Consider the following 12,892-nt stretch of genomic DNA (forward strand, 5'->3'; position numbering starts at 1 on the left):
CCAGGGGGATGAGGAACATTCATCATTGTCGGGCCAGGGTGGAAAAGTGACGCCATATAATGAGGTTGGTACGCCTGGTAGGACTAACGCTGTCCACGTTCCTTCCATTCTCTGCACATCGGGAGCCGACCTGAACAAAAATGGTGATGCTCCCCCTCTCCCTGCCGGGAATGACGGAGCATAATTATGCATAAAATTACCCAAAACCCCTCCTGGAGTTTCCAATAACGAATCGCTAGAAGAAACTGAAGGGGTATGGGAAACATCAAAAGCAGGTGACAAAACTTTTGGAGCAGTCTGATATATCACCGATACAAAAGAAGCCGACGACGCTTGGTCATCCAAAGATGGCATCGTCTCCTTTCTTTTGTACTGGCCCTTCCCTTAAAACTTCATCCACTGTTCCACCTACCAACCACAACAAACTGAACAATGATTAGTAATAGTACTACACGCTGGATGTGGATCTGTAGACACCGATGTCAAAAATCTTGAACAAGGAAACCCACTCACTCCAGGGCATTTCCTTTGTCTCTTGCGAGAACCTGAAGAAAATTCTGTTGAAGCAAAATTCTCCATCTCACAATGTACACACCTAGCAGATCACACCCAGAGAAAGAAAAAAGGAAAATATGAATAAAATCGGGCAAACTAAACTGGCTTTAAGACAGATAAAAAGTAATCACGTCCTATCTTAAAGGTGGTAGGAAAGTAACTGATGGGTCACGGGATGCCAAGGGCATTCTGGGAACTACAATACCCTGTGACCTGGTATAGATGCCAATAGTCCCTGGATCTCACAAGTTTGTTATTAATTCTACCGGTTTCCAGCTTGGCGCTAGTATTATCCTAATGTTAAGACCGAAGGTTTGTTTCGTATATGAACAATACAAAATTATAATCATCATACCTGTTGCTCATACACTTGTCACTGCCAAATAGTTAACTCCAGATACTGAGGTGATTTAATGTATTTTGTATAGCACCTTGACTATACAATACATGCATGCACAAGCTAGATGTGTGATCTGTCAAAATTACTTTCTTATGGTACAGTGATAAAAGATGTAAAAATTAGAGAATAAGATGCAGACATGTTTAATGTTCACTCTTGGATTTTTATAACTAAATACGGTATTAGATTGGGTAGTTGCAAGGAGGGTGAATGTTGTGTGGCACAGTCAATATTAGTCTTCTTTGAAAGTTGTTGCATACTGTACCTTAAATTTAATTCTTTGTACTGGTCTCTATACAGGTCATTTGTACAAACCCCTTCATTATATATACATAGTACATTACACTTGTGATGATGAGTCTGCATGAACATTCACATACTTGACAAGGTGTCAAATAGTACAAAGATACCTTATACAGTTTGCTTACTTTAGTCCATGGGTTTGGTAGAGAATACTATTAATAGCAGTCTTCTAAGGCAGTATAGAAATTAGTACTTGTGTATTACATTAATATATGTTGTTGTTCATCTCATTGCATTTTTTTTTTTACTTCATGTACTCATCATTGTTTACTCTCTTGAACATGCATTACAATATGCTCACTGCCTATGAGTCAATTGTTTGTAATGCTACTATACATTTTGTGCAAAAGTGAGTTTATTAGATATACTTCATGTGAAATAAATTTTTACTCCATTATGCATATTGCACTGTTACATATTAATGTAACGTGTGTTTGCGTTTGCATAGGCTTGGCAAAGTAGAGGTGGGATTTTGGTGTCACCTAGCATAATAAAGGTTACCGCACCATACTACTGCTTTTTAGGCAAAAGGCTGCAGGTCTCTGAATATTCAAGACTTAACATCAGTAAATATTTATTTAATGGGTTTGTATTAAATAATTACACTTGTGTTATGAAAACTTAGTATTGCACAGATCTTATTTTTTTCATGTAATCCATAGTATACTCTTAAATCGTGGTATTAATGGTTGCCCTGTCAATTTTTCCAGGCTCAAGATGGAAAGAAGTGAGTCTCTTCTACATTCCTAGCATGCCAGCTTGAGGTGAACAAGTAACAAAGTGTAAATATTATATTTGTAATTTCATAGGATCTATTTCCCCACAAAGATGGTTTTACTTAATATCTAAGAACTACAATGTACTTCTTAGATATGTGTTCCTTTATCATGAGTTTTAATCATGTTTGTTAAATGGTGGCAGCCTTTTACTGTAATGAGTAGGAGGAGATTAGTAAGCCATGGCCTCTTTTCCTTTCTTTTTCAATTTTATTCAAAGTTGCCATAGTTTTCTTCTATATTTTAATATTTTCACGTAGGTAAATTGCTTTTTGACCAGTGTAATAAAGTAGATGGTCATTTTTCATGTGATATAATTTAAAGGTATAGAGACATATGCAGTTTGTGGAACATTATTTTTAGAAATTTGATTATAGATTATATATATTGGCATATTATATGAAAGTATAGTGTGTTATACATTAAATTGAAAGATTCATTATACAGTGTGGTGACATTTATAAATTTTTTTAACCGTAAGCATTATAGAATTTTTAGAAATCAGGTAATTTTATTTTTCTTGCAATGGAAGAGTAGATGAATTAGAGAAACTGTCATGTTTTAACTGTTATTCTTTTAAATTCTTTACTGCTTCAGTATTTTCTTGTTAAGCCTTGATTTGTGTTAGAAAATTATAGATTTTATTTTCTATCCTGAATGGATGTAACTGCATTTACAGACATTTTATGCACTAATTACTAAAATAACACAGGAGGAGACAAAAGGCAGGGGATAGTATTACCATAATTTTTTATAATTATATTTGAGGACTTATTTGAGCACTTATTGTGTATATAGAACTTTAAATACTAGTGTTATAGTACAGTTCTTATATTTATGGTTACTGTAATTAAAATAGTCTTTATGAGAAATTATGGATATATGATAGGCATACCATGTAAGTCTTTATATTGCTTTCTCTTGTGCTCATATCTTAAGTTGTATAAGTCTGGGTAAACTAAAGAGGACTATGTTTTTAACTTTAATTCAATTGTGGCAAAGGAAATATAGTAACCCTTCCAGCAAGGGATAAAAACTTATTACTATGTCACCTTATCCTGTATATTTTCATTAGCATAAGTTGTAGTAGTCAATTCCTGTCTGTCATGAAAAGGAATTCAGTGTATGTATGTTAAAATTGTATGATATATATGGCATTCAAAAGTATCTGAGTAAAATCAGTTTTCACATTTTCTGATCTGATTTCCAGATAATTTTCTGCTTTATTATTGAACGTGAAAATTGTCATCTGAAATTTTGAGATAACTGGTAAATATGTACAGGTATATTTATAGATTGTGTCACTCCTTTTCTGTGTCCTTAACCTTACCAGCATTAAAACCTTCAAGCACTTAAGTTTAAGATTGAGAAAATTGGTCATTCATTTAGTCATTCTTTTTACAGTAAATTTCATTAGTCTTTTTTTATTATTTATTTTGGAGTTTGTTGCACCCCTTTGATAACTGTCACAATAATAATTTTTTTTAATGAAGCAACTCATTTCTTTGTGCCCATGTTATTTATGTTTATGTATGGTTAGTTGCAAGAAAACTAGTTTTTTTTTTCGAAGGAGAAACTTTATTTAGTACTACGTATCATTATTAGTGTTTGGTAGGCAATTTAGTATCATTATTAGTGTTTGGTAGGCAAAGTGTAATATCTTCAGTACATAAAGCCTTAAATATGGAGTTGTCTGCTTGTCAACAGCTGCAGGAAGTTTTAACATGCAATAATACATGAACTCACTTGTTTGATTATAAAGATTACTTCAATAAAACTTAAGTGCTGTACAAGTGAAACTTAAGATGTAAAAACTGCTTTCTTGGTGCACTTGTGTGTTCATGTGGCTGAAAAGATTTAAGTTATAAATTTTTGTTTGATTTACACAAGTTTATCTATAAAACAAATCCCTCATGAATTTGTATAAAATTTCATCAGTCATCCTATGAATTAGGGAAAAATAAATGTTTAAATAAACAGTTGAATTGATAAAAGAACCAGATTATTGCTACTTTCATCCTTTTTTCACTTGCACTGTCAAGAAAATAACATTCAGGTCTTTCAGTCCTTGTATACAATCCTGTATACAACTAAGTTTTCCAATGGTGTCTCCACTATCGTTATACTACTTAAAGCACAGCATAACTACCAAAGATCAAACATCATTTGAAATTTTGAAATGAACATGTTCTTTGTAAGAGAATAAGTGGATAACCTATTTACTTTGCACCCGAAGAGCATTTAAATTAGGAAGATGAAATTGAAAATAAAACTAATGGCCTATCATGTAGTTTCAAGTATGATAGCCTTTATGACTAAATGCTTCTGAGAGTGTATAATATCCCAAGTTTGCTTTATAACTTAGGATATTATACATTCATAGAAACATAAGGCAAGCTATGAGGAAATATTTTAGGGCTCCACTCCCCCTTTACCTAGTTTTGACTATAACTGTGTAAAGTATGTACATCTGTGAACTATAAGTGTGTAAAGTATGTACATCTGTGATATTAATTTTCATGCTTTGACATATCTTTTATGTAGTCGTCATCAAGTAACCAGATATGCAAAAGCAATACCAACCAACCTTGTGTATGTACATGAACATACAATATTTACAGTAATGGGGAACCAGACTTGGCATTTGAGTTTGCCCATTTGGTTTGATGGCCCCCAAAAATGAAAGTAACTAGTTTATCATCATCTATTCCTGTAGTTTATCACTGTCTACTGCTATACGTATACAGTACACAAAAACATTAATTAATAGTAAACTTGCAAAGAACAAGGCATGATGATCTTGAATGGCTTGATAACTAAACCGTAGATACATGAAAAATGACAAATTTTCTAAGACAATTTGTATTTTTCATAGCTACAAACCTAAGGTCGTAACAATAGGACAATTTCTAACGCCTAGCTGGATCAGGTTAAAAAACAGATGAAAGCAAATAATCTTGTGGTATCTGGCAATGCATGCATAGATCGGGTGAAGGATGGTCGAAGACCATTCACCTATGATCGCACATCAGTCTTTCCCAACTCAGGATGTCGTAACACACAGAGGGGTGGCTAGAGGCGGGCAGTATAATGTTTAGACCTCAGGTTTGTAGCCATGAAAAATACAAATTGTCTTCGAAAATTTGTCATGTTCATACGCGAACAAACCTTCGGTCTTAACAATAGGACAGGCTCATACTTGAAGGGAGGTATAAGACATCCTAGACCAGCTGGGGGCCTACCTACCAATCCAGCTCTCAAAAGGAATGTTTTTTGGAGAGAGACTGAAGCCCGTTGAGAAGCTAGATAAATTGATATCTAACGACTCGGACCCTGAGTGACGTAGAATGATGTATGGGATAATCATTGTATAGGGAACCAAAGAGAAACTTTGACTGTCCAATAACAAACCAAGATGCCAGGGTTTGTATCACTCCCAACCCCTCCTTGCCAAAGAGTGGAGCAAATGCTGCCAAATAGCGGGTAAGATATTTGTATATTGCACGACCACACTATCAGTATGACTACCTTACTCACCTGTATCAGACCAGTCCAGCGAATGACTTGTCTATTCCTCAAACCGCCTAAAGGAAGGAGGAAAGGTACAAGAGAAAGAAGGAGACCCAGCCAACTCACTCATTCTCTCATCTTAGGTAAGATATAAAGGTGCCCTGTTAAGGGCAACCATGAGTTACACAACCTGTTGGGCAGCCACCACAGGACCCAGGGAAAACATGTCCACAGATCTGTGGGCAACATCCTTAAGATAGAAGGTGGTGAACATGGACTGACGTAACCAAGTACCAGCGCTCAGCACTCTATGTACAGCAAAGTTCTTTTTGAAAGCCAGAGAGGGACCAATACCTCTTAACATCATGTGCTCTAGCCTGCACAGACGTGGTGGTAGAATCATCAAAAGAGAATTATGCCTGTCTGATGGCTTCCCGTATCCAAAAAGATACAGTGGAACCTTGACATATGAAAGTCCCAACTTACGAAAAATTCAAGTTACAAAAGCAAACACCAAGATTTTTTTGCCTCTACATACGAAAATAATTCAGGTTACAAAAGGGCGAATCTCGGGACTTTAAAGTCCGGGATTCGCCCGGACCGCCGAGAACAATTTTAAAATGCGCGCGCCGCCAACTGAGTAGACTCGCCACCATCCTCCCGCTCTCCCATTGGTTCCTGATACTAGTCACCACCGTAAGATCCTGCTCTCCTATTGGGCAGCATCTCTCCCATCGTGCTCTACGTAAAGACGTTCTTCGGCCACTCGGTAGCAGCATCGTTATTGTAAGCACACCGAATTCGTTCGTTCATATATGATTTCATTTAACATAAATTAGTGTTAGTGATTTCGCTTTGTACTTTATCAAGTTGTGTGAGAACTTTAGTACATAACTTAATTACATACGTATAGTCATGGGTCCCAAGAAAGTTGCTGAAGTTCATGGAAAGAAGAGGAGGTTTTCTATGGAGACAAAGATGGAGATTATCAAGAAGTATGAGGCTGGCATGCGGTTGAGTGTGATTGCTAAGGAATACGGCCGAAATCCGTTGAGGATAGGCACCATACTTAAGCAGAGGGAAGCCATCAAAGCAGCTACACCTTCAAAGGGCGTGACTATTTTGTCCAACAAGAGGAGCCACATGCACAATGAGATGTAGAGGCTGCTTCTTGTATGGATAAAAGACAAAGAAATCGCTGGTGATACGATAACTGAAACGGCAATCTGCCACAAGGCCAGTGATATTTTCAGCAATTTGATTGCCCAGGCCGAAGATGACAGAGGAGAAGGGACATCGACGCCAACCCCAGACTTCAAGGCTTCTCATGGGTGGTTTGAAAAATTCCGGAAATGGACTGGCATCCATTCGGTGGTTCGGCATGGGGAGGCTGCCAGCTCGAACAAGAAAGCGGCCGAAGCCTTTATTAAGACGTTCGACGAGATGACGACCAACGAAGGCTACAGTTCTCAACAAGTCTTCAACTGTGATGAGACTGGCCTTTTTTGGAAAAAATGCCTTGTCGGATGTACATCACGCAGGAAGAGAAGAAGCTACCTGTGAAAGACAATCTTACGCTCGCACTTTGTTCCAACGCCAGTGGGGATTATGAGGTGAAGCCCCTACTTGTCTATCATTCGGAGGCTCCTCGAGCCTTCAAGGCCGTAAAGTATAAAAAAGTAAAAAAAAAAAATTAATTTGAAGCTTTTTGTAAAGTTAAGTGTTAACGTTTTCTGCCATTTGTTAATGTGTTTCGTAAAGGTTAGTGTTAATGTTTCGTATAGTTAAATGTTCAAGTTTTCTGCCATTTGTCCTCCTCCTCTGTCGCCACTTTCGGAGATCACCTTACTCGAAAGGTAAGGTTCCACATTTTACTACATATGTACGTATGTATGTACAGTATTTCTTGTACCATGTACACTAATACACTTTATTTACAGGTATGTAGTACATATTAGTAGTATGTAGTTTAAGTTAGGTATTGAATGATCCAAATTGTTGTACGTATTTCATTGTTTATTGGTCAATTTAGGTTTATTATAAAATTTACTGGGGTGTTTTTGTAGGGCTTGGAAAGAATTAGGCAATTTACATGTAAAATGTGGTTCAAGATACGAAAAATCAGGTTATGAAGGCCGCCTCGGAATGGATTAATTTCGTATCCTTAGGTACTATTGTAGTATTCTTAGACACCTCTTTCTTTGTACGGCCTGTGCTAACAAAAAGTCTGCGGCAGCCTGGACTAAGGTGCCGAGTCCTTTTACGATAGCAACACAGGGCCCAGACAGGGCACAACAAAAGCTCTTAAGCATCACCACCCACAAAGTCAGTCAGTGATGGAATGGAAAACAAAATGAACCTGTCATCATGCACAGAGGGATTTTGGGTCTTGGCCACGAATTCCGGGACAAATTCGAAGGACATCAACCCCTAACCCCTGGTGTGCTTCACCTCATAGCTCAGACCGTGGAGCTCTCCTACCCTACTGGAAGATGCCAAAGCCAGATTGATTGATTTATTAAAGATTATCTGGCAACACAACTACTAATGGTTATTGACGCCACTACAATGGTATACGTAATGCATATTTAAGAAAGGAAAATCCCCATGATAAAAAAAAAAATTAATAATCGTAAAACCTATAAAATTACAAAATTAATAGTAAAAATTAAATTTTATTTAAAATACCAATGGCATTAATAAAATTAAACAGGGCGCTTTCGATAAAATCTGTCTCTAAAATCTTGGTAAGGAAAAAACCATCTTCAGTTCCCCTGTAACGTGGTGGAGGAAAGTATCTCTCTCTCTCACCTGAAAGACTGGGGCACTCAACTATCAGGTGTCTGACTGTCAATGGTACCAAGGAGTTGTCACAATAAGGCTGATGATCCCCACTCATCAGAAAGCCATGTGTCATTTTTGTATGGCCTATTCTAAGCCGACAGAGTATTACTTCCCTTTGCCTACTCATTGATGAATACTTCCAAGGAAAGATGATGGTAGCTATTTCTTTCATTTTTTGGTTTTCTAGCTCCCATGCAAATTTCCAGGAATCAAGGAATGCTTTTTAATGACTGGATACATATCATTTGCACGGACTAGCTGTGTTACTTTGGTTGACAGCTGTTTTGGCAAGTGAGTCTGCTACTTCGTTTCCTGCCACACCAACATGTGCAGGGGACCAACAGAAAGATACTTTCCTACCACTAATATTAAGCAACTGAAGCCACTCTAAAATTTCAATACCTAGGCCTTAGGTGATGAGTCCCGTTTAGATAGCAATGCAGAGCTCTGATGGATGGGACAAAGCAATAACTCCTGCACAACATTGTCCAAATATTCATCCAGGGAGGAAATTGAAAGCAAGGCAAATCTGTCATCATGCACAGAGGGATTTTAAGTCTTCGTCATGAATTCCGGGACAAATTCCAAGGCTACAAACCCCCAACCCCTGGTGTGTTTAATGTCATAACTTAAACCATGAAGTTCTCCAACTCTCTTCAAGGAAGCCAAGGCCAACAAAAAAACTGTCTTTAGAGTCAGTTTTTCATCTCTGCTGTCAAAGGCTACTAGGCTGCCTTGGGTTTGGTTCTCTGCCTGCAAGGCATGGACATTACTTCATCCTGGAAAATTCTTATGTTGTTCAAGAGTTTCGAACAATCCTGTTCACCAAGAGAACTCAAACCTCCTACGTGGGATCTTGCTAGAAATTTCTGAGGATGAAGTGATGTCCATGCCTTTCTGGTAGAGAACCAAACCCAAGGCAGCCCAGTAGCCTTTGACAGCAGAGACAGAAAGACCTTTCTCACTCCTGAGAAATATTAGAAAATCTGCTATCTGCTAAACAGAAGTTCTGAGTGGAGAGCAACCCAGTCGATGACACCAATCACCGCTGACGAAGCCCTCCTAAGGTAGCCGGACATCTGACCTGCTGCCCTGCTAGAAAAGCCTCTCGCTCGTAGGAGATACTTGACAGTCTCCAGGCGTAAAGTGATAGGGACCTTACTGACTGGTGGTACCTCTCCACGCGGCTAGCAAAGAAGGTTGTGCCAAGCAGGAATTTCTCTCGGAACTGCTGACAAAAGAGACAGAAGGTCTGGGAACCACTATGACTGGGGCCACAAAGGCACCACCAAGGTCATCCTGAGATTCCTGGAACTCATCACTCTGTTCGGGACGTGACGGAACCGGCAGAACAGAGGGAAGGTGTACACCTCCAGATTGTCCCAAGGGTGCTGGAGGGCATCCTCTGCCAAAGCGAAAAGATCTGGGACCACCGAGAAGTAGACCTCCAGCTTCCTGTTGAAGCAGGTGGTGAAGAGGTCTAGCATGGGTCTTCCCCAGAGGTGAAATAACCTGTCAGCTATGTCTCGATGCAAGGACTACTCCGTACCTAGAACTTCATCATAAGCTCCACTGAGTTGTCAATAGCCCACAGGTGCACCTTGACTGTCAAAAAGTGAAGCTGGCGAGACACCAGCCCATCAGCCTCCACTACCTCTTTTTACTCATACTGTTAAACCAAACATTACAATGCTTCTTTTTAGTGACATCTAAGTGTGTGCGGTACAAGATATAAATACTATGTGCTAAATTTAATGGGTATTGAATTAAGACTAGTAGTTTCAACCACAAAACATTTTACTGCTACATGTGGCAGGTACTACTGCGTCAGTACAGTAGTCAAAGAATGATTGAATCAATGCCTTTTTGTATTACTCTATTACTTTTGTGCAATGAGATGCACCTGACAGTTTCAATTTACTACTAAGCAAAATATTTTACGATACAAAATACGCCAAACCTTGCAACTGTCCAGCATGTTTTTAACTTAAACCTCAGGAGCCGGTATAAAAAATTAATATGCAGCACCCCAGACTAGAGAAACTTTGAAGTCAGCCAATTTAAGAAAAAAAAAACCTCGATGGAAAGAGGAAGATATGCAAATGCACATGCTGTAAAAAAAAAATTTTTTTTAAATTTTCCCTACCTTCCACGAGAAGTTGAAAGTGGCACGCATTTACAACCACTTGTGGGGCCTCTTTTACTAAGCAATTGTAAATTTTACCTAGTTACACGTTTTTCTAATAAATAAATTTATTTTATTTTGTAAAATTATAATTACAATTCACACAATATCAAAACAGAAGAGAAATAAATTCAGTAAAAACTTCTGAGCATTTTTGTTATAAAATATTTATGTAAATTTACAAAGACGCAGTAACGTTTTGGGATTTATACAATTTTCTAATATTTCTTTGCACTTTTCTTTACAAAATTACACCTGCAAGTGACATACTATCATAAAAGATAAGAACTAAAACCAACAGCAATCCTTTGGTATATTTATGAGCTAATTCATAAAAAAGACGTCATGTGAGACTGAGAAGGTGTACAACTTACATTGAAGTCAAGATCACAACTAAGTGAACTAACTAAGCTCCTATCCTAAGCTGTCCAGTCTCTCATCTTAGCCAGTCTAAAAGTTGCCATTAGTGAATTTATGGACTATAGAAGTAATGGTACCTTTTTCCCGCTCGATTCCCCCATACCGATGGAGCATAATATTTTTACTCACCTTCAGTCACTCTGTCGTCCACCCAGAACCTATTGCTACTCATGTGAGTATGTCCACCCACTAAGGGTTAAATATTGAATAATTTAATAACCCACATTTTTTATATCAGAAATTCAATGTGTAATTCCTGAGTATTAGTTCACTGAACAGTTTTAGGTCAATCTAAGTTTTAGAATGTGGGAAGTTTCAGAAAAAGCAATACAATATCTCTTGAAAGTAATCTATGGATAATTAGTAGTAAAACAATGCAAATGGCAAGTAAATTATTTAACAGTGATTTCCACTGGTAGGTATGCATAAGTTGGATTTCAAAAATTATTTCCAAACCACATGGGTTTAAGACTGGTTATAAAATGCCTGTAAGATGATGATGATAAAAAGTACAATATGGCTGCATTTTTGTATATCATCAAAAGTACATTTCAAGAACTTTGGTATTGTGTCTCTACAGGAGAAACATTTTAATCCAATGTTCCGAGTCAAGGCTGCTTTTGTTGATAGAATACATAACGCGATTTTATTGTGATCCTAACCTACAAAGTATTAGTTGACATATTTATTCCACAAGTGACTGAGCCCAAGTGTAATTCAAGTTGTCAGGTGTCCATATAGTACTGTAAAGCCCTGTCCACACTAGCAGGCACTGCACGCCGGGTAAACACTGTTCCCATAACCCGTTCCACTATACTACAAGCTTTACTGACCAACTGAGTATGGAACTAGAATGATGAGATTGTCTGGTAACACTGATTCAGAAGCGAGAAAAAATATACACAGGTGGAAGTGCCCACTAGTGTGGACAGGGCCTTATATTCAAACTTTTATCTTGCCTACGTGTACCAAACAAAGGCCTAATCCAACCAGTGGTTTTCTTTTCTTTATTTTTTCTGTGGCCTTTTTGCCTGTATCTATCATGGCCAATCCAAAAAGCTGATCACTTCAACACCTTGAAGAGATTCCTTGGCTGATAAAACTGAAACTTTAGCAGGTGACAAAACAGCATGCATGGAGGCTCAGTAAGTCCTGAAAAGACCCCTTTAAACAAGGCAAAAGCACCCAGAAAGGGGGGACTTCGGCAATGGCATAATATGAGTGTCTTCGCTTCAATAAGAATGGAGGGAAACAAAGGCAGCCTACCCTTGCTCCATTTGTCTACTAACTATCTGTCTATTTCATTTAGGGTCTTCCTTGCTGAAGTAGATAGCACTATATGTATTGGGTAGTTTAACTGTATCCAAGGATAAACTACTCATTTGGAAGGCTGAGAAATTCTTCATAAAGAAAATTAATTAGGAAAGCACAAACAGTTAGAGGCAAAGCCTCATCCAGACTTTGATTCTTTTCTTCTGCTGAAGCAAACTGGCAACATAGTAGCCTCTATTGCATTAGAGACAGTGGAAGGTTTGAGAAAACCCTAAAAGACATCTAGACACTCTCGGATGGGAGCCCAAGCTGGGTTCGGTACTGTTGTAGTGGCACCTGAAGAAGCAGATGAAGAAAGTGCTGGCCCCAACAGGCGCCTGGGCTTCGATGGGCGCTCAATGAGTGTTTGGGTGGTCAGAAGGAGCAGTATGCCCAACTAATGGGTGCTCACTAATTTCTGGGCACTCAGTCTCTACTGTTCACTCCCAAACCTTCTAATGCAAATGGGCGTTCTGATACTAACAGGTGCTTTGGTGTCAAAGAGCGCTCATGAACCTAAGAATGTTCCTTAAGTCTTGAATCTCTCATCATTGGGCACTCAGAAGAACACTCAGAATGTAAACTAAC

At 38.2% G+C, this 12,892-nt stretch overlaps 1 protein-coding gene across 1 annotated transcript in view; it reads left to right on the plus strand.

Annotated features, from left to right (window-relative positions):
• The window catches only part of LOC135221010 (Golgi-specific brefeldin A-resistance guanine nucleotide exchange factor 1-like), a 142,035-nt gene extending 138,004 nt beyond the window's left edge, over positions 1-4,031 (plus strand). Inside the window, exon 17 of the mRNA XM_064258729.1 lies at positions 1,969-4,031. Within this exon, the coding sequence (XP_064114799.1) occupies positions 1,969-1,989 (21 nt within the window). The 3' untranslated portion in view covers positions 1,990-4,031. The remainder of the gene's footprint in view (positions 1-1,968) is intronic.
• Positions 4,032-12,892: the final 8,861 nt, after the last annotated feature.

This window comes from Macrobrachium nipponense, chromosome 2 (genome assembly GCF_015104395.2).
Source record: "Macrobrachium nipponense isolate FS-2020 chromosome 2, ASM1510439v2, whole genome shotgun sequence".
NCBI classification, from domain to species: Eukaryota; Metazoa; Arthropoda; class Malacostraca; order Decapoda; family Palaemonidae; genus Macrobrachium; species Macrobrachium nipponense.